Source organism: Cotesia typhae, unplaced genomic scaffold, assembly GCF_013202065.1.
Source record: "Cotesia typhae breed Kobodo isofemale line unplaced genomic scaffold, CoteBio_Ctyphae scaffold_13, whole genome shotgun sequence".
Taxonomy (NCBI): Eukaryota; Metazoa; Arthropoda; class Insecta; order Hymenoptera; family Braconidae; genus Cotesia; species Cotesia typhae.
In genome coordinates this window covers 13,329,849-13,352,028 of record NW_027423774.1, presented here as the reverse complement: position 1 = coordinate 13,352,028, position 22,180 = coordinate 13,329,849, and the positions used below count along the sequence as shown (strand labels likewise).

At 28.9% G+C, this 22,180-nt stretch overlaps 2 protein-coding genes and 1 long non-coding RNA gene across 5 annotated transcripts in view; 2 read left to right on the top strand and 1 right to left on the bottom strand.

The window, feature by feature from the left end:
• Nucleotides 1-2,482: 2,482 nt before the first annotated feature.
• On the top strand, nt 2,483-6,965 carry LOC141535037 (uncharacterized). 2 transcript variants are annotated; one of them, XR_012480526.1, is made up of 3 exons: nt 2,483-2,596; nt 2,660-5,435; nt 5,537-6,965. It is a non-coding gene; the product is annotated as an uncharacterized LOC141535037 (long non-coding RNA). The 2 variants fall into 2 exon arrangements; XR_012480527.1 differs by lacking the exon at nt 5,537-6,965 and having other exon boundaries at nt 2,693-3,067.
• A 1,355-nt stretch (nt 6,966-8,320) lies between these two features.
• Grip (Glutamate receptor interacting protein) overlaps nt 8,321-22,180 on the bottom strand; it is a 95,064-nt gene continuing 81,204 nt past the window's right edge. For both annotated transcript variants that reach the window (XM_074254766.1, XM_074254768.1), the window contains one exon: nt 8,321-8,454. The gene's annotated coding sequence lies outside the window, so the exon portion shown is untranslated. The remainder of the gene's footprint in view (nt 8,455-22,180) is intronic.
• Nucleotides 9,654-22,180, top strand: part of LOC141535034 (uncharacterized) — a 68,980-nt gene continuing 56,453 nt past the window's right edge. The window contains exons 1-2 of the mRNA XM_074254776.1: nt 9,654-9,962; nt 10,197-10,781. Of these exons, the coding sequence (XP_074110877.1) occupies nt 9,935-9,962; nt 10,197-10,781 (613 nt within the window). The 5' untranslated portion in view covers nt 9,654-9,934. The remainder of the gene's footprint in view (nt 9,963-10,196; nt 10,782-22,180) is intronic.

Sequence of the window (22,180 nt, the reverse complement as noted above, 5' to 3'; positions counted from 1 at the left end):
GCATCACAGGAATTATGCTAACTATTAACAGTGTTTTAAAATTATCTGAAGAGCTAAGAAAAGAATATAATATTCCAGCATTGAAAACTAGGCGTTTGAATCAAGATCCTCTCGAAAATTTGTTTGCAGTTATTCGTCAACAAAATGGATGTTCAGTCAATCCTTCTACCAGATCATTCGAGACAGCTATAAAACAAAATTTTATTACGCAATTAACTAAAGTTTCCGAATCGGCAAACTGTCAAGATGACGGAAACATGATTTTTGCAAAATTAAACAAGCTCAGTGCTGCAATCGCCAAGCCACAAAAAAGTCAACTGTCTTTGCGAGAAGCCTTAATAGAAGCCTCCAATCCAATCAAAGAAATAGAAAAAGATATGTCACTGACAGAAACAGCTTCATTCACCCATGACAATGCGATTTATTACATTTGTGGATATCTAACCCGCAAATTTTTAAAGTTTCACAAAAACTGTCAAAAATGTGTAGATTTCCTAGTACTACCTAAATCTGATAACAATTATCAAGAATACAAACTATTTACTATTATGAAAGACTATGCTGATAAAAATGGGCTCCAATATTCTACAGAAATTGTGTTTACAGCTGTTAAAAAATGGAATACCAAGTTTGACGAAGTTATCCGTAGTTGTATTTATGAAAAAAATATATCGGCGCATTTATACTCAACACTGAGTTCAGAATTACCAGCTTTTCAATTGTGTTCCTTCGATGCTACAACTTTATTTTTAAATATTTTTATAAAAACACGATGCTTCTGGGAAGCGCGATTCATCAGACGTGATCTAAAAAAGACTGATACTGTAACATCCAAAAAAATAAATATAAGGAAACTGTCAAAATTCGTAAAATCAACTACTGAAGAAATTCCAAAGATAAAATCGAACCAAAGTGAAGACCAATAAAAAATAAATTAAGGAAAAGATTGAGTAAAATATATATTTATATATTATTTATCTGTTATAGTCATTTAAGCAAAAAAATTTTTATACATATTATTTAATTGTTATTCTGTTATATACGTTAAAGCATATTTCGTAGATAGATTTTTTTCATATTACCAAGTGCAATGACAGAATTTTGGCTGTTGCAGCAGTGATTAGTAAAAAAATATGTTTTATGAAATATTTTATTATTATAATTAATAGGTTGCTTTTAAGAAAACTTTTATTAATATGAGAGAGCTTTATATTTACACCAAGTTTTATATTATGTTTTTAATTAGTTCAATTGAGTAAATTTTATCGTACATCAAATCATTTTGCAAAAGAAAGATTGCTTTTTGCTAATTTTTACAATATAATTATTGTTAAAATAATAGTTTTATCATTTCAGGATTATCATTAATCAATTTTTTATTACTATGTATTTGCAGATATTTATTATTTTAATAAATTTTAATAATTCTTAATTATTTTGTCTTAAATTATTTGTTTTCACATTTTATCTTAGGAAATTTAAATTGAACTGAACCGAATGTCCCGCGCGTTTTACGTTTTCATGACTGGACACAATCACTAGAGGCGTTGAAACTTGTGTACGCTTTTTAACATTGCCACTAATGAGAGCCTTCCCCTCTATCTTATACTCTTTGGTTGTGAGTGTATTAAGACGTACATAGTGTAATGCTGCAAGGCGACTATACCTATATGTTATTGGGCTTGTTTATTTCTATCGGTGTCAATGTACTTATATTGCTGTTTTTGTTATACATATCAATAATTAATATTGTTATTGTGAAGTTATGATTTTTATCATTATATTTCGCTAAAGTGAACTGAAAGTATTTTTAAATAACTATGGCAGAAAGGGGTGTAGATAATATTGCCGGAACATCTAACAACCATGTGGGTAAAAGGTATGTTATAATTCATGTATTATATGCATGAGCATGTGCGATTTGTATTTATTAAATATTTAATAATTATCGATGTAGTTCATATAAATATATATTTGAGAATAACACATAAAATTAGATATTTAATCCAATTTAGACAATTTCTAACCTAACCAAAAATTAATTTTTTTTTTTCGATATCTATAAATTCCTCCAGGTTATTATGATTTATTTTATGAATAATTTTTAAATATCGATAATTCAAGTCAATAATTCGATAATATTATCTGAAAAATCAACAATATTTCTTTATTATAATGATGATTATATATAATAATGTTTTTATAAAATTTTCTTTCGAAAAGTTATTTTTTAGCATACATAAATAATTTTCATGTACTATTTATTATTGTACGTAAAAGATTTAGTGACAATTATCTTTTTATAACCATATTTTGTTAGTTATTAAGATAATATTATATTTTAAATAAAAAATTAATTATAATAGTTTTAAAAAAATGTTTATAAAAACATTTTTTATCAATTTTCTTAAAGTTGGTTAAAATTTTTATAATTATGCATTTATAAATTTTCTAATTTTTTTTTTTACATTTTTTTACTAGGAAAAATCTAAACCACCTCCAAAAACTCCAGCCGAGAAACAGCGAACTTACAGATTGAAAAAAAAAAATTAATGCAGGAAGCACATATGTGCTGCGAGATGTACTTTGCCTAACGGTAATCACATTGTTATAGTTTCGATTTACATTTCTGTTAATCAAAAGGTTAATGATGTAATAGATTTCATTTTTGAGGCATTATTGTCTTATACAGAAGGTGGATCAAAACTACTTGGAAAAGAATACCATTTACTGGCGCTCGTACACGGAGAAAAATAAAAAGGAAATTTTACTAGAAAATCAATGAATTTTTATTATGCTAGCCAATTAAACTTGTGACCGGATGAAAACCTCATCATTTCAGTTGAAATTGTAAATATATTTTGTATTAAAGCATAATAAAATTTTAATTTTCCTTACAATGCTTTTTATTCAGAGGATAGAAAATTTAGTGAACAGCATAATAAAAATTAAATAACTTGGTTTAATTCTTACAATAGATACTGCAAAAATTTTGTCGCTGCTGTATAATATGTATAAACTTGTCATAAGAAAAATGGTACTGGCAAAATAAATCATGCAAAAATTTTTATTTTTTTTTTACTAAAGCTTTAAAAAAATTCTTAAAAGTATTTAAAATTTATAATTGAAATATATCTAAAATTAAACATTCCAAGTTTAAATTTTGTATCTTTTTAAAAATTTTTTTTTCCAAGCTTCATAAAATTTAATACTGATATGTAAAAATTATTAAAAAGTTTCTAAAAATTTATAGCAATGATAAATAAATTTTGTTAAGATTTCTTTTTACTTAATAAATTGTACGTGATACAAACTGTAATCTTATTTTAAATATATTTCAGGCCATTTAAAAAATATATTCTGATATGTGACACATGTTATCATAATACAAAGATTTCAAACTCATATAGTCTACATTTTCCTAACAATTTCTTTTAAATAATTAGTATTTAATCATCTATCTTGCTACATAATGAAATAGTGATAAATTTAAAGAAATTAATCGGAAGACGTACACTGTATGAGTTTGAAATCCTTGTATTATGGTAACATGTATCACATCAGTATACATTTTTCAAATAGCCTGAAATATATTTAAAATAAGATCACCGTTCATATCATGCACAATTTTCTAAGTAAAGAGAAATCTTAAAAAAATTTATTTTTGCCATTATTATAATTTTTCAGAGGACTTTAACTCATAAACTTAGTAAATATTCGGTAAAAAGGTATAAAGTAAAAAATAAATTCATAAAATTTTATTTTTTTATAGCTTATAATTTATTATAAAGAACGTGTACTTATAGATACATTTATATAATGAAACATTTAATTATTAAACAATATATCTATACAATTTTTAAATAATATTCTTTAGATCCACCTTTTTACAATATATTCTTCTCCATTTCCAGCACGTAATTTATGAGAAACATTCAAATTTTTTAATTCCTCCCAAAAAAATATTTTATAATTTTCAGAGTAATTTAAAACGTTGAAAGCATGAAAATGCTTATCTAAATAAGCAGTAACATGTTGCGTAACAAGTTTAATTTTATTCTGATCTAAAAAAATATTCTTAACAATATAAAAACGAGGACCATCCTCAGTTGGATCTATAATTATGGAATGTTGACTTAAATATTGGTCATTAAATTTTAGCCAATTTAATTCAGATATTTCTTCTGAACTGAAAATATCAGGAAACAGAAGCTTCATTATTTTTAACGACTGACTTTGTTTTATTGGACCAGCAAGAAAATCTTGGGGAACTAGAAAACTTTGAAGATAATGGTTTAACTTTAGTTGGTGTTTCGTAGCTATAGTGTAGCATATATTTATCCTATTGATAGCAGTATCAGAAAACTGTTTAGACTCTTTGTTTTTGCTCTCACCTCTCATGCACGATAAATTACGTAAAGGGCCTGATAATTTCATGACTCGGGGATAATGTATCAAGAAATGGTGTTTTGGCTTAATACTGTTAGGAAATAAGTTTGTTAAAGTAGTTAAGTATTCATCTATAATGCATTCTAGTAAATCACAATGACCAGGCTGATAATAATTAGCCGTAATAATTTCAGAAATTTCGACCAATTTTAGTATTAATTCCCAGTGCTCTGAATCCTCTGGTATCAAATGACCTATCATTAACGTTAAATTTCGGAGTAATGATTGCATTTCAGCGGCTGATAATATAATTTGTTTATTCTTTAAATGTTCATTTAAAATTCTTGGCGGTTTATTTTGTCTATCATGAAAAGAATATAAATATCCAACAAGAATCGTATTTAATTTATTCAAAGAAAAAAAGCTATTGGAAATAAAATGATTAAAAATTAGTGCTAAGTTATATTGACAAACCCCTTCATAGAAATCATGCATAATATCAACTGCAATGTTTTCAGTAAAATGAAAATCTGGTAAACTATGAAAACAACACATTTCTTTAATTCCTGTTTTGGAGATTATATTTAAGCTTAGACCATATTTATAATTCTTTCGGTCACGTAAAGTGCACAATTTTTCGCTGAAAACACTATTAATATCCTTTTTGTTAATTAAACAAAATCGACAGAAATGATTGGCAGAGAAACTTTCAACTAAACCGAATAATTCATTAACTGCTAAATTGTCCCCTAGAATAACTGCTAGCTTAAAATAAATATGTGTCAGTTTACCGTTTATATTTATAGTGATACCCGTGGATTCTAAAAATTTTAACTCCTCGATAACCGTACTAAAGATTTTATTTTTCTCTATTAATTTTCGATCTAATGTATTTGTTAGAAGAAATAAGAAAATACTTTCTAATTTAGATCTATATTTTGGCGGTAAACATAAAATCAAAAAATACACAGCTCCACACTTTTGAATACCCCGATGACTGCCCAGAGGGTTGTTATTCTCATAGTCATCAAAATAAAGGGCAACAGGTATTATTATTTTTTCTTTCGATTTCATAAATGCTTTCCAATAGCTTCCTTGAACATAATTTGATATAATACCATCAGTATTATTTAATAAATTTAAATAGGCTAAAGTATCTTCCAAGATAGTTCCAGTTTGGAAAAATTTTTCAAGTACTGTACGGAGAGGAATGAACTCTGCTGTCAATGGAACTGTACAAAGAGCAAGAGAACCTTGTTGAATTTTATATTCATTTCTGTAGCCAATATTCAAATGGATCGGTTTTATAAAAGTACCCTTATCAGCGAAAAATTTGAAGGACCTATACGAAGATTGAAAGTTGTTAAAAGAATCCTGTAAAATTTTAAACATTTGTTGAATTCGAGATTTATTTTCTGAGTTTTCTTCTGATTGTTCTAAACAATTTATAATGGTACTACGCAATAAAGAAAAACAAGTATTGTTAACAAAAGAAATATGATCTTTTATGATCATTTCAGTTCTTTTTCTTGATAAATCTGGAAGACTATATAATTTAGAAGCTAGAAAAAGCGACCGCTGATGTACTAAATTTTCATAATTTCTTAAAATATTTGGAAAATCATTTTTTGTTAAATTCAAATTTTCTTCTGAATCATTAATTGGTAAATCGTATTGGGTGGAATTTATTTTTGTAGTAGCTATTTGAGAAACAATTGAAGGCTGAGCGTCGTAAAATTCATCGTCAGGACATTCAACATATTCATCAAAAACTTCTATTTTCTCGCTGTCAGTATTTTTGTTAAATATGGGACTTGGACTTGCAAAATCGTCTATTGAATTTTGAGAATGCGAAGGTAACTCTATATTAGCAATTTTATGAATTGACTGCCTTTTATGTTTTCGCATATGAACTTTCTTTAAGCAATTGTAACTTGAATAAACCCGGTAGCATGTAGGTACACTACACTGGTATTCTGTGCAATCAGAATGGAATTTTTGTATGTGATCGAATAAAATTCTATCATCTTCAAAAATCTCTCCACAGCAAAAACAAACAAACATTTTCTCAAATGTATGACTAAATAATAAATATTTAAAATAGAAATCAAACAGTTATGTTACGTTAAAATTAGTATTAAAGCTGAAGTTCACAGCAATTAGTCGTTTAAAATTAATTATTACACTTATGCTAACCAAATGCACTTAAAGAATTGTTTTTTAATACTGTAACGCTGAACAGGTAGATCTTCAAGATCTTCAATGGTAACAAAAGTGTAGTTTATTAATGTAGATTCTTTAAAACTGTATTAATTATATTAATATTATATATGATAATAAAAAATGCAACCGATAAATTTATATTAATATTAGTAAATTATATGTATATTAATATTAGTATATTAATAAAACTAAAAATAAATATGGAAACTCCGTAGCGACGCTTGAAGATTAATTAATTTGTTTCAAATCACTAATGAAGTTAGTTAAACTTGTAGAAGTAAAATCAGTTTTTGGAAAGTGAATATCATAAACAACTTGTTGAATAAAAGTCCATATATGAACTCCGGCTCGTGGATACTCACAATCAAGCGCAAAAAAGCTTTTAAATGTCAAATCCAGGGCTGCTAATGTAGACTTGGTTCTATATCGTTTATTTTCAACGTACACGTATGAATCTGCAACTCGATCAATTACCCCGACAAGAACGGCGATAGGCTGACTGCTTAAATTATTTAAAGCAAGATACTCTTGTCTTTCCTTGACTGCTCCTTCAATTTCAGCAGTATTCTGGGAAATAATTAAGTAATGTGTTAAAAAATAAATAATTATATTGTCTACTGAAATATATATTATACATAAAATAAATTTAATACCGGTACAATCAAAAATGAAGAATACCGAGCTTCTGCAGCAGTTACTCTTCTTTTAGTAAATTTACGCTTCTTAGATGCTGGACCCTCATTTTCTTTCTCTTGGTTTTTATCAGAAGCTATCTTTGGAATATAATGTCCAGTTATCAGACTTGATAAAAGTTGCCAAATAATCGCATCTTTACGAGCTAGAAAAGAAATTAAAAACATTAATAAAATATTGTTAAATACTAATCAAGTTAAATGAACTACCGAGAAAATGAAGATCAAAAAAATTTTTGTATAAGTACCTTCCTCTTCGATATGTTTTAAATTATCAGCCAAGGTTCTATCGTCGATATTTTTGAGTCGTGACTTTTGTTCCGACAGTAACGTTATTAATTTTCTTTTCAAACTATTCCAACTACCTGATAATTGGTTCTTTAAAGCTGGGAAAAGGCAATAAAAATCAATACTTATCTGTAAAAAAAGAAAGAAAAGTAATGACAAGAAATTTGAAACAATGTTTATTAGTATATTAAATTTATAACTTATTATTTTAATTATTAAAAATATTCGTTAATTACAAAAAATTATGAACTAATTAATTCAGGGTAATTTTTATTTACTTTTCTTATTATTTTACTCTACTAATCACTTTTCCTACAACAAAAAAATCTACTTTGAAATTTATATTAAATTAACTTACAAATTTTGAGCCAATTTCTGATTGTAAGTAAGTAAATCGTGTACAATATTGTTTTATAGATATTTTATCTTTCAATAGAATTTTTTTCCTATAAGCAAATGTAATTTTCCAGCTGTTCAATAGAATATTCTCAGACTGATTTTCTTGACTGGTTAATATTTTAAGACTGGTATCAAGTTCATCTGAAAATTAATAGTGAAGTAACTGTTTGGTTAGTTTAAATAGTAAAAATAAAAGAATAGTACTAGGGTCAACTTCATCCGCGATAGTGGCGTCAGCGATGTTTTGGTTAGCAGAGGTCTCATCCGAAGACTCCTTAAGTCCAATCAAACCTTTTTTTCTTAAAGAACCCACGACGTAGTTATAATGTGCTACCAGTTTTCCAGACGGTCCTATTTTAATTCCATTTTTTTTTCATATGGTATAAAATAGAGGGATGCGCTTTCAGTTGGAAATACTGTCTGGATTTCTTCAGAATATTGCTTCAATAAAGTAGCTGAAAGACTAAAATGAAATTCATACATATATATATATATATATATATATATATATATATATATATATATATATATATATATATATATATAGGGTGGGTTAAAAAAATCAACTATTTTTTTTTACAATTAATACGGAAAAATGGGTTACTAGGCACCTTAAAAAAATTCTCAGCAAATATGAACTCTTAATTTTAATAGGAAGATCTTCCGCGTCGCAGTTTTTCATTTTTTTCTCAGTCCAATAGAAAAAAATTCATTCCTCATCATTAATTGGTCGTACAGAAAAAATTTTTTAAGAATTTTGTAGGAAATTTAATGCTCTACAAAAAGGTATCTTATGTTTTTTCCGTAAACCTCACCATTTCACTAATATTGAAGATTTAAGATTGATTATTTTAAGTCAAATGTCACTTTTGTTTATGAATTTTATAACTCGACAAGAAATGGCTATTATTGAATGGGCAATAGAAATTTTTGTAGCAAATTAACTGCTCTATAAAAATGGTATCTTATGTTTTGGCGATTAAATTAATCGTTCAAAAGATATTCATCATCAAACTTTCATGTATATCGATTTTAAGAGTTTTTGATTAAATAATCGAAAAATTTTAATTTAATCTATCAGTTTTGAGAAAATTTCATTTTTTGTCTTTAATGTAAGTATTATTTGAATTTTGTTTTCAAAATTTTTATTCAATAATTCCAAACTTTTTATTTTTCGTCATTAGAAATCACGATCATGTTGATTTGTTATAACGTCTTCAAAACGTCTTAAAAAATTTTTCCACTACAGCTGTATATTGTCCATGGGAAAATTTCTTCTGTAGAGAATTTTTGTTTTGTATTCTATTTACTCTGTTTCCCTTGTGAACTAGCGCCACCTACATTTTTCTTTATAGTTATATTGTTTTTATTTGTTTACATTTTCTACAGCATTTCTAGTGTTTCCACAAGTTATGATCTTGTATATGTGATAAAACGATTAAATATTTACAAATTTTGCGGTCACTACATAAATTTATATATTTATCGAAAATATGGATAAGGAAATTCATTTGATCGGAAAACCCATGCAAAAATTTCAGAACGTAAGTTGCCAACAGTGAAAGAGGTTATGAGTGTTTTTTTATCAGCTCAAAGTGTTAAAATTTTCTATCAAACAAAGTGCTAAAAATGCAACTGATCAAGTTATTGAACTATGGAAAAACAACCAGATTCCGACTAGTGGATCAACTAATGTAATACAAAAAATTCTTCGCTATAATAACCGATGGTTGAAATTGCAAAAATCTTTTGTGCGAAAAAAATCATCAGCCCAAAACAAAAATGTAATAATATTTCAGAATGAAATCAAAGCATTATTTGATATTGTAGATCATAAATCAATAAAACTGCTTGATAATGATATTCGTGAACTATATTCAAATCAAAAAAGTGATACCCGGAAAGAAATTCTTTCAAATAACCCAAATAAATTAAACAGTACTATGAATACGATGGAAATAGATGAAAGTCGTGAGTATTTACAACATTTAATTATTATAAATTTTAATCAGAATTGAAAATAAATTAAATTGATTATAAATTATGAATAATAAAGTATATTATTGTTTTTCTAATTAATTATATCATAAATGTCAATATGTTCGTAGATGATAAATAAAAACTCTTTGTGTTCCTTATTTGATGTCAAAATGAATGAGTTCCATATTTTTGCTTCCATTAATTAAATAACAACGCTTATTTTAGATTTGAATCAACCCTCAACCAGCCATGAGATTGTTCGAAGTGAGGAATCAGAGTCATCTTCAACCCTTACATTAAGTCAAGCTACAAATTTCGGTTCAGATTTAGAGTATGTGCCTCAAATACCGACAACACGAGCAAAAATAAATATTCTAACTCCAGAGCTTATCTCAGCACTCGACAGAGCTAATGTTAGTAGTAGAAATGCGATGTTCATTATTGCTCCAGTTCTATCAAGTGTTGGTGTTAATGTAGAAGATACAACTCTTAGTTATCGAATAATTCAACGAGCTCGCATGCTCTTACGAAAGGACATTGCTATAGGACTAAAAGATAACTTCAAAGCTCATGATAAATATGTCGTGCATTGGGATGGGAAAATACTGAATGACATTTCTGAATCGAAATTTGTGGATCGATTACCGATTATTTTGACTGCTTTTGGTACTGAGCAGTTACTTGGAGTTCCAAAAATGAATAGTGGATCGGCAGAAAATCAAACAGCAACCATCTTGTCAACGTTAAATCAATGGGGTATTATTAGTTACATCAAGGCGATGTGTTTTGACACGACTGCGGTTAATACGGGTAACTAATCAATGATAAAATATTTAAAAGAAAATTTTATTTTTATCGTTCTAGTTGAATTGTTTTCATACATTAATTAAATTTTCGACACGTGCCCATTAGTTATAATTCTTTATTTATTTATAGATTTTAAATATGCGTTACAATTTTTATTAAATACAGAACTTAAAGTGTAATTATCTATTTTTACTATACAGGAATCCATCATGGTACATGTAAAGAAATTGAAAAGGCCTTAGGAAAAGAATTAATTTGGTTACCATGTCGCTATCATATTTATGAGATCATTTTAAGGAGTGCATTCGAAGTCTATTGGCCAGTATCATCCGGACCAAATGTTCCAATATTTGGCAGATTTAAAAATTTTGGGACACATTCGATAAAACGAAGTATAAATCTGGTGTTGAAGATAGTATTGTTGCTAATATTATTACGAATGAAAAAATAATCTATCTTCATTTATTAAGCGATACTTACACGTATTATTTAAATACAATTTTAAGTGTAGAGGATAATTTTTGATTTTTACGAATAATTGATTACTTTTGGTAGTTATCGCAACCCCGAGATGACTATAAAGAAATATTGGAATTGTCATTAATTTTTCTGGGAGAAATGCCACGAGAGCAAGTTTTCTTCAAGCGTCCTGGTGCAGTTCATCATGCAAGATGGATGGCAAAGGCAATTTATTGCCTAAAAATGTTTATTTTTAGAGATGAATTTGACCTTTCTAAGAAAGAATTGGATGGTCTTCGACAATTTTGTATTTTCATAGTTATGGTGTATGTAAAAGCTTGGTTTTCATCAACTTCTGCGACTTCTGCTGCTAATCACGACTTAGAGTTTATGAAAAATTTAATTGAGTACAGTAAAATTAATTCTTTAATTTCCTTGGCTACTTGTGAAAAAATGACTTCACATTTATGGTACTTAAGTGATGAACTTGCTATTTTATCACTTTTTGATGATACCGTTCCATTAAACATAAAGAAGAATATTGTCGAAGCTGTTAAGACTCGCGAAGGTACAGATTCTAAAGCAAGAAGATTTATTATTGACAGAAAAAATTTACAGTTAATTTGCTACAAAAATTTCTATTGCCCATTCAATAATAGCCATTTCTTGCCGAGTTACAAAAATTAATAAACAAAAGTGACATTTGACTTAAAATAATCACTATTAAATCTTCAATATTAGTGAAATGGTGAGGTTTACGGAAAAAACATAAGATACCTTTTTTGTAGAGCATTAAATTTCCTACAGAATTCTTATAAAAATTTTTTCTGTACGAGCAATTAATGATGAGGAATGAATATTTTTCTATTGGACTGAGAAAAAAATGAAAAACTGCGACGCGGAGGATCTTCCTATTAAAATTAAGAAATCATATTTGGTGAGAATTTTTTTAAGGTGCCTAGTAACCCATTTTTCCGTATTAATTGTAAAAAAAAAAATAGTTGATTTTTTTGACCCACCTAATATATATATATATATATATATATATATATATATATATATATATATATATATATATATATATATATATATATATATATACACGACTGGAAAAAATTAAGGGATCCAAAAAAAATTCCAAATTTTTCGGTAGTATTCAACAGGCCGTAACTGAGAGAAATGGTCGTACAGGAAATAAAAAAAAAGGAAATTGTAGCTCCAAGTGTCTAGTTTTTGGATTAGAACTTCAAAATTTTGTAGCCTCCGCGGTTTCTGAGTAATCGTAGAAAAACCAGCAATAAAAAAATTCTCAAAATTTTTTTAGTTTTTTTGGTCTACGGGCGTGGAAAAAAATTTTTAGCTTAACCACCATAAGGATCGGATACTTTGTTCATTTAGCTTTAATTTCTTTTTTAAACACCCTGATACGTCCACTCCTCGCTGAGATATCGGTCTTCAAATGGAAAAGGATCTTTTTGTCTTTGATTATCGATATCTCAGCAACCAATGATCGCACAGAAAGTTAAAGGTGGGTTTCAAGAACTTGAATGAATTCCCCTTAACGACTGTCCATTGTTTTTCGAAAAAAATTTTTTCTTTCCGTCACATGAATTTGAAAATGCAACAAAAAAAGGGCTTTTAGTGGTTTTTTGGAAAATCAAGCGCTGGATCGAAAATATTGAGGAAACCACTAATGTTTTGCTCTGAAAAGCTCATAATTTTTAAAAATGAGAAAAAAAAATGGTTTTTTCGAGCTTTTTCCACATTTTCGTTCAAAAAAGTGCTTAAATTTTCAAAAAAAAAAAAAATTTTTTTTGAAATTTTTTCTCTTGAAAAGTTGAAGAAAACAATTACCGCCGGCATTAGCGTTATCCAAAGCGTACCACGTGGAGGTCGCGCGGTCGGATTTACGCTTCTCTCTCTCTCTCTCTCTCTCTCTCTCTCTCTCTCTGTGTGTGTGTGTGTGTGTGTGTGTGTGTGTGTGTGTGTGTGTGTGTGTGTGTGTGTGTGTGTGTGTGTGTGTGTGTGTGTGTGTGTGTGTGTGTGTGTGTGTGTGTGTGTGTGTGTGTGTGTGTGTGTGTGTGTGTGTGTGTGTGTGTGTGTGTGTGTGTGTGAGGTATTTCAGGAGAATTGAGACCCGATGGCTCGTCAGTTCCACCGTATTTAATGACTCCAAACTCATTCTCTGAAGGTTTTTGTTGGTTCAATACCAGGTATTACCACCCCTGTTTTCAATAACGGCTCTCAAACGTTCAGCCATGTTTATGCAGACGGTAATTTGAGGCTGCGGAATGGTATTCCAAATGTGCTGAAGCGCACGCTTCAAAGCAGCTAAGTTCTGCAAATTTGGATACTCTCTGCGCAACCGACGGCCCATTATGTCCCAAACGTGCTCTATGGGGTTGAGATCTGGACTCATTGCTGGGTGTCGCAACAATGTGATGTCATGCCGCTCAAAGAAGCGCCGGGTAATGTTGGCTGTGTGTGGACGTGCATTATCTTGCATCAATATGAACGACCTCAGATGTTGTCGTCTGCGCAGAACAATGGGCCTTAAAATTTGGTCGATGTAACGTCTAGCTGTCAAATTTTCGCGTACAATTACCAAAGGTGTTCTCCAATTTCGTGAAACGCCGCCCCACACCATAACTGATCCACCGCCGTAGGCAACGACTGGACGGACAAAGTTCTGGCGAAAACGTTCTCCACGACGGCGCCAAACGAGAGGACGTCGATCGTTGCCATACAGATTAAAACGACTCATCAGTGAATAAAACATTTGTCCATTCCCTCAAGTTCCAATTTCGATGATCGTAAGCATACGCTAAACGAGCTCGACGATGTCTTGCTGTCAACAGGGGTACACGATTAGGATGTCGTGCGTGTAACCCAGTTTCACGAAGACGGTTGATGATTGTTCGAGAGCAAATGTTTCGCACTTGATGCCGTCGTCGCTGTTGCTGTTGTTGTTGCTGTTGTCTGCGATTGGGGAAGTTTCGAGCGACAATATTCGCATTGACGAAAGGTTGTCGTCGAACTTCTCTAACAATTGTTCGATCATCGCGGGCATTAGTGACTCGATGGCGACCTTGTCCGGGGCGACGATGATATTGATTCGTCTCTTGGTATCTGGTATAAGCTCGAGATACGACAGATTGACTTACACCCATCCGGATAGCAACTGCATGTTGAGTGTAACCTTCGTCGATAAGAGTCACTAACCGAGCGACTTCCACCTCCGATAAATGTCGTCTAACCATGATTAAGAATCAAAAGTCAGAAATTTTCAATTTTGACCAAAAAATTAAAAAAATTTTTTTAGCGCAGAGGGATTAGTTTTGAAAAAACTGTTGAATGAAGCGATTTGCTAGGGATTCACAAAAAGAAAAGAAAAAAACTCCGAAAAGCGTATGAAAAAATCGAAATTCGATTGGGGGTATTAACTTTTTTATTAATTTAATTAAAAGGAGATCAGTAGAATCAAGGAATCCAGCGGTGGAAAGGTGATAAAAATCATTGGGCGATGGTTTTTTGAGTTTCCTTAACTTGTTAAAAAAATTTTTCCAAAAAAATTTTTTTTTTTAATTTTTTTTTGAAAATTTTTTTTTAATTTTTTTTTTTTTGAAAATTTAAGCACTTTTTGGAACGAAAATGTGGAAAAAGCTCGAAAAAACCATTTTTTTCTCATTTTTATAAATTATGAGCTTTTCAGAGCAAAAAACGTGATCCTTTAATTTTTCAAAAATTCGATCAAGTGAAACAAAAAAACGGCTGGCTGGATTAATTTGATTCATTGTAGGGTTTTTGTGGACATATTGAACTGTAAAAGGCACACTTTACATTAGTGGTTTCCTCAATATTTTCGATCCAGCGCTTGATTTTCCAAAAACCACTAAAAGCCCTTTTTTTGTTGCATTTTCAAATTCATGTGACGGAAAGAAAAAATTTTTTTTCGAAAAAACAATGGACAGTCGTTAAGGGGAATTCATTCAAGTTCTTGAAACCCACCTTTAACTTTCTGTGCGACAATTGGTTGCTGAGATATCGATAATCAAAGACAAAAAGATCCTTTTCCATTTGAAGACCGATATCTCAGCGAGGAGTGGACGTATCAGGGTGTTTAAAAAAAGAAATTAAAGCTAAATGAACATAGTATCCGATCCTTATGGTGGTTAAGCTAAAAAAATTTTTTCCACGCCCGTAGACCAAAAAAAAAACTAAAAAAATTTTGAGAATTTTTTTATTGCTGGTTTTTCTACGATTACTCAGAAACCGCAGAGGCTACAAAATTTTGAAGTTCTAATCCAAAAACTAGACACTTGGAGCTACAATTTCCTTTTTTATTTCCTGTACGACCATTTCTCTCAAAGTTACGGCCTGTTGAATACTACCGAAAAATTTGGAATTTTTTTGATCCCTTAATTTTTTCCAGTAGTGTATATATATATATATATATATATATATATATATATATATATATATATATATATATATATATAAATATATGATTAGAAAACGAAAGTTGTATTCTCAAAAAACACATACTGAAATTTTCCTTTTGTATTTAACGGAACATTTTCAAATGCTTTTTTTTTCACGGCTAATCATACGTCTCACCAATAAGTTACGTATTTTTGAATTAAACTTTTTTTTTTGATACGCTTTTATAATAGCTTTACCTTCAACGTCGTTGCTTAAGTATTCATAAATTTTCTGTAGTAAACGAAAAATGTAATGAGTAATTTAGGTTTAACTTATTTTCCATTTAAAAATATAATGCAAAGGCTCTTCGAACAGGCAGTGATTAAAAAATATAACTCACGAGAGGTGTATCATTTAAATTTATATCGGATCCACGATCATTATCGTCATTTTTATTACAATTTTCATTGTGATTCTGAAATCCCTCAACAACACTAGCATCAGAAGGAACAAGGAAGAGGATTAGGATCTGAGAATGAAACATAGTTATAGTCACATTTAATTACAATATTAAATATATGATAGCAGTTGAAATTACTTGTAATTTTATTGTTGACAATGCTATCACTTATATCTGTCAGGACATAACGCAAGCTTTCTTCAGGAGTGATGGTGCTGTGCATTTCTTTTTCCGGTAGATTATAGAAAACTTTCATAAAAGTTGAAGAACAGATTAGTAAAAATATTACAATAGAAAACTGATTTTGTTTAAAAATAGTAGTAAACAATTTAATAGAAAAATAAAAATTAAAAGGTACCTGGTTCATGAGTTATTAAAGGATTATTAGTATGACTTCCAATGATATGAGACCCATTGAGCATTGAATAGCTTTTAGAAGCCTAAAGATATATTTGTTCAATTTAAGTACGATATGCAATTGTATATTTAATTAATTATCAGCAAAATGACATTATGTAAAGAATGATATACCTCGGAGAGCATATTTTGTCGTTTTTGTAACCAATTAATAAAATATTTATTAAATATTTCTAAATCTTCATTATTTTGAATAATTTGACTTGATAATAGTAAATTTTCTGCAAAATTTTCAGGAGTTAACATTAAGCCTGTAAGCAGACAAAAACTCAGTATGTAGTCACAATAATTAATTTCATCAACGTAGCTGTTATAGTTTATAATTAGACATCCAATTTAAATATTTTTCAATCATTTTCTGAGAGCATGAATGTACCCCGAAACATTTCTATTAAGTTTAACAATATACGAGTTGAATAATTTCAAGTAAATAAAAAAAAATAATCAAAGAAATTTGTATTTCTAATAATTGCCATTGTTGCCGGAACACAATATTCTATCTTACAATAATAATAATGATAATAATGCTTATAACAAGAGAATCACTTCCAGTTACAAGCATTCGTCACTCAACATAAAAATAATAACAATTAAAAATAAAAACAGTATTACTTACTTTCAAAAGTAGATTTTAAATGGCCTAATCCCCATTCCGTTAAAATATTCCACATAATTCTTCCGGAAACAATCAATATCAATCACTTTTTACTAATTAATATCTAAGTTCTCACTACACTCATACACTTATAGCTAAAAACGGTTAAAAAAGTTTACGTGTGTCTTGATTCAATGTTAGCAGAGTACTGGACAAAGGGCTACGTAGTGAATCTAACTCGAACGACACAGCGTCAGAAACAAAAGACGACTGTGGAAGGTAATATTAAGAATGTGATTGAAATATAATCAAATATTGTAACTGACAAACAAAAATTGCTGAACTGCGATGAAATATTACTAGATATATATAAAAATTGCTAATATGTTCTCACAAATTATAATGGTGTTTTTAAAAATATTATCTAAGAAAATTAAATATTATTTAAGCTCTGACAAATTTTATTATGCTGGGAGAGTAATAATTGTTAAGTCAATAATATAGATTTTACTCTTTTGATGAAAGGAAAATGACAAAAAATTTCAGAATTTTTATTATGCTAGCTTTACGATTTTTAATCAAAATCATAAGAAAAAAATAAAGACTAGTTATTAAAATAAATTAAACTAAATTTTAAAATTTAATTGCAACGGAATAAAAAAATTTTTTTATAAAAAATATTTGAAATAAAAGGAATTTTTTTTTTAATTATTGTTAATTTGTGATACAAAAAATTGAAAAAATATTCAAATCATGTACTTAAAAACTATAATCGAAGACCGATAATTTTCTTTTCTAAATATTTCAATAAATAATGATCCTTTTTCAAAACTTGAGTTCCAATTTACTAAATTTTACTACTTATGTTGTAATTTTCTTTTAAAATAATATAAATTTATTTTTTTTGGGTTATTAAAAATTAAAGACTCGAAAAATTACTCTGCTGTTATATAATTTTTTATATGCATCCATTAATTTTTTCTAATTTTATATAAAAATTACTAATATTCTGCATTTTTTTTTAAATTTGTATAAATTTTAATTTAGTGATATTATTTTTTCGTTTTTTTAAACCTCCGTTTTTCTCCGTGTAATAAGCGGCGATTTTAATGTCGATCTTAGCAAAGATGACGGATTGAAATTAATACAATTTTTAAAATCTGAACTGAATTTAGATATTGTTTCTGATAGAGCAATGGGGACAACGAGGTATGGTACAACCATTGATGCGGTATTTTCGAGATTCGTGAACTACGTATCTACCAACGTCCATGTGTCTTATTTTAGTTACCATAAACTACTTGTCACTGTAATTAAAAATGAAAGTAATGTTGATCTAATTAATATTTAAAAAATAAATGATAATTGTCAGATAATAATAATTACATAATTTATCAACATTCCTAATGAAATATTTGTGCACATCTGAAATTGACTATTGTGAAAAGTTTAATATAAAATATTTCGCCGATTAGTTATAATAAATGTATATAAAATGAATAAATATATATTTATATATGTATATTATTTTCATTAATTTGTTAATTTACCCTTTCATATGGTATTAATCTTATTTTCAGTTGGATAAACTCTTTTTGCGTATGTTTAGACAATCGTACTTATGGAGTAAACTCCAGTCGTGCGTCGGAGCTGACACACAATTTTTTTTTTATTTTGTCTTTTTTTTGTTTTTTTTTTGTTTAATATTTTTTTTTTTTACATTTTTTATTTTCGGAGTTTTTTAGAGGAGCTGGAGGAGGGGATAAGATTTCAATCACATTTGCATTCATTCATTGCGAAGAAGTCTTACGCTTGCCTTAAAAATAAATTCAGAAAAATATTGCCCTAACCGAGTTTCGAATAGTAACCTTAACGCACGCGAGACTATCACCTAACCGCAACGCTATAAGAACGTTGGAGGGTCATTTTTGTCAGAAGTTTTATTAACCACGTATTTCTGGCTATTTTGGCAGTGTTGAAATCGGTGCTGTCCAACACGTGTTAAAAAAGTCATGCGCATTGGCAAAAAAAATACAGTCGAGTCGCGTTATGAGCCCTCCTTGTGTCTCTCTCTTATTAACGCGAGTCTGGTTCAAAAACAAAGAAAACAAGCCGGACTCATAACGCGATTCGACTGTAGTACATAATAATGCTCTGCAAGAGCACTAACGTTACAAATAAGGAGAAGGGGAAGGTCCTACACTCTGGGAGAATTTAACGTTTGAAACAGTAAAAATTCTACTTTTAAAATGTATATTTTATCCGTCGAAGCACATCAATAATTACAGTTCCATCTTTAGCGTTGCGTTTAAAATTTACCATTTTACTTTGTAAATATTGACGTTGCTTATATAAAAATTTACTAACTGTAGTTTATATTTTTTAAATATCATACGATCATTTTTAACATACGAAATTATAAATATCAAAGTCAAAGTTCTTAATTATTATACTTTAACATTTTCGACTTTCATATAGCGATTGATACCCTTGAGGAAAAATTTCTCTGAAATAACTGAAAAAAAATTTTAATAAGTACGAATAATAGTTCATAAAGTTTTTTGTTTTCTTAAAAAGTCCGAAAAAGTCTTATTAAATCAGAAAAACTCTTTATTCGACTTAGAAAGTCAGGTTTTTACCAAGATTTCGGACTCTGCCAGAAAAATCATTCGGAGTTATTAAAACTTCTTGTAGGGATCCTTGTGGAAATAATTCTCTGAAAAATCTCTTAAAAAGTCAAATTTCCCCTGCAAGTTGGGACTTTCCTAAAGGGTTATTAAAGATTTGATAAGACTTATTCAGTTTTCCAGTAAAAAGAAGAGAAAGTTTCGTTTCAAAAAATTTACTGGTCAGAATTGGAGAAAATTGAAATCTAAACTATTGAAAGAATTAATGCATGTTTTGTAAAGAATTTTTTTTTCGAATAAAAATTTCGAATCTCTATTTTAGACCATTTTGAACTTGTCGACTAGACAAGCTTGCTGAAAAAAGTTGACTGAAAAAAGAAGTATTTTCAGTTTCTCATAGATGGCGTATGGTTAGAAAATTCTTTCTTACCTAGACAGTTAAGTTATATATGTTATAGTCCAAATTAAATATTGATTTGATTTACTCTCTGAGTAGTATCTGTCTTTACCAGCAAATGCACTTTATTTGCTGTTGATGTTTTGACATGCTCAACTATGAGCGATTATATGTTTATCGAAATATTTTTGTGATGAAAATATTATTCGAAAAAAAAATTCTTTACAAAACATGCATTAATTCTTTCAATAGTTTAATTTTCAATTTTCTCCAATTCTGACCAGTAAATTTTTTGAAACGAAACTTTCTCTTCTTTTTAATAGAAAACTGAATAAGTCTTATCAAATCTTTAATAACCCTTTAGGAAAGTCCCAACTTGCAGGGGAAATTTGACTTTTTAAGAGATTTTTCAGAGAATTATTTCCACAAGGATTCCTACAAGAAGTTTTAATAACTCTGAATGACTTTTCTGGCAGAGTCCGAAATCTTGGTAAAAACCTGACTTTCTAAGTCGAGTAAAGAGTTTTTCTGATTTAATAAGACTTTTTCGGACTTTTTAAGAAAACAAAAAACTTTATGAACCATTATTCGTACTTATTAAAATTTTTTTTCAGTTATTTCAGAGAAATTTTTCCACAAGGATACTGTTTGAAATAGTATTTTTTAGCGTGTAAACAATAAATTGTAGCATTTAAATAATAAATATTACATAGTGACTAGTAAAATCACGATTTTACTGTTTGAAATGGTAATTTTTATCAGTTGATCATTACTTACACTAGTCACAAAAATTAAGGGATATAAAAAAAATTCCAAATTTTTTGGTGATTTTCAGCGAGCTGTAATTCCGAGGAAAATGATCGCACAGAAAAAAAAAAAAAAGCAAATTGTAGCTCCAAGTGTCTAGTTTTTAGATATGATCATGAAAATTTTTTGTCATCGTCAGGTCTGGAGAAATCCTAAGAAAACTACTGAAAAAAATTTTTCGAAATTTTTTTCGTCTTAAAAAGGTCTACAGGCTTCAAAAAAATTTTTTCGATTGTTTCGTTTAAAAGCTCTTTTAGTAAATTTAATACCCTTTAATTTGACGTAATTAAAGCCTGTACGATAATTTGCCGCGGAGTTATCGTCAATCAAAGCAAAAAAGTTTTTTTGACTTTGGAAATCAATAACTCTGGAAATAATGACCGTATAGGAAATCGAAGGAGGGTTTTGAAAACTACACAATATTCTCTATAAGAAAACGTAAACCGCTTTTGAAGAAAAAATTTTTTTGAATTGAAAACTCGGACTGAAAAAAGACAAAAATTCGCATAATTAAGGATATTTGGATAACTTGGTATAACTTTGGATAAAATGGATGAACGAAGGATATCGTTGGTAATTTTTAACTTCAAAGTTTCCCCTAAAATCCCTAAGAAATACAAAGCGCTGCGATTTTTTGTTCATAGTGCCCAGAAGCTTCAAATTCTGTGTTTTCGCAAAAATCACCATTATGAGCAATTTTGTGATTTTTATTCATTTTTCCATTGAAAAAATTTTTTTTTCAAAATTCTTTATTTTTTCGATCAAAGAGATTGATTTTCAAGAAATTTGAAAAAAAAAAAAAAATTTTCAATTTTTTTCGAAAATTTTTTTCGAAATTTTTTTATCAAAAATTTTTTTTTAATTTTTTTTTTTCGTCTTCAGAATGCTTCACTATTGTCAAAAAAATTAACTCAATTTTTTCTGTCCGCTACAACTGCCTTAGTTTTAAATCTCATTTTAAAAATTCAATAAAAACAAATTGATATACCCCCGCGGAGTTCGGCTTTTCCTCACACAAAATTTGAATTTTACGTTTTCTTTTTAGCCTAAATTCCTTACGTGAATTTTATGTAAGCTTTTCTTTGATAAGCACCTTTTGATATGCCTCGTCGACATTTAGCTGCCACAGATGTGGCTCGCATTGTTACCCTCCTTCAAGAGGGCTACAGTCAGGTGGAAGTAGCAGCTTCTATGGGAGTGAGCCAGTCCGTTATCAGT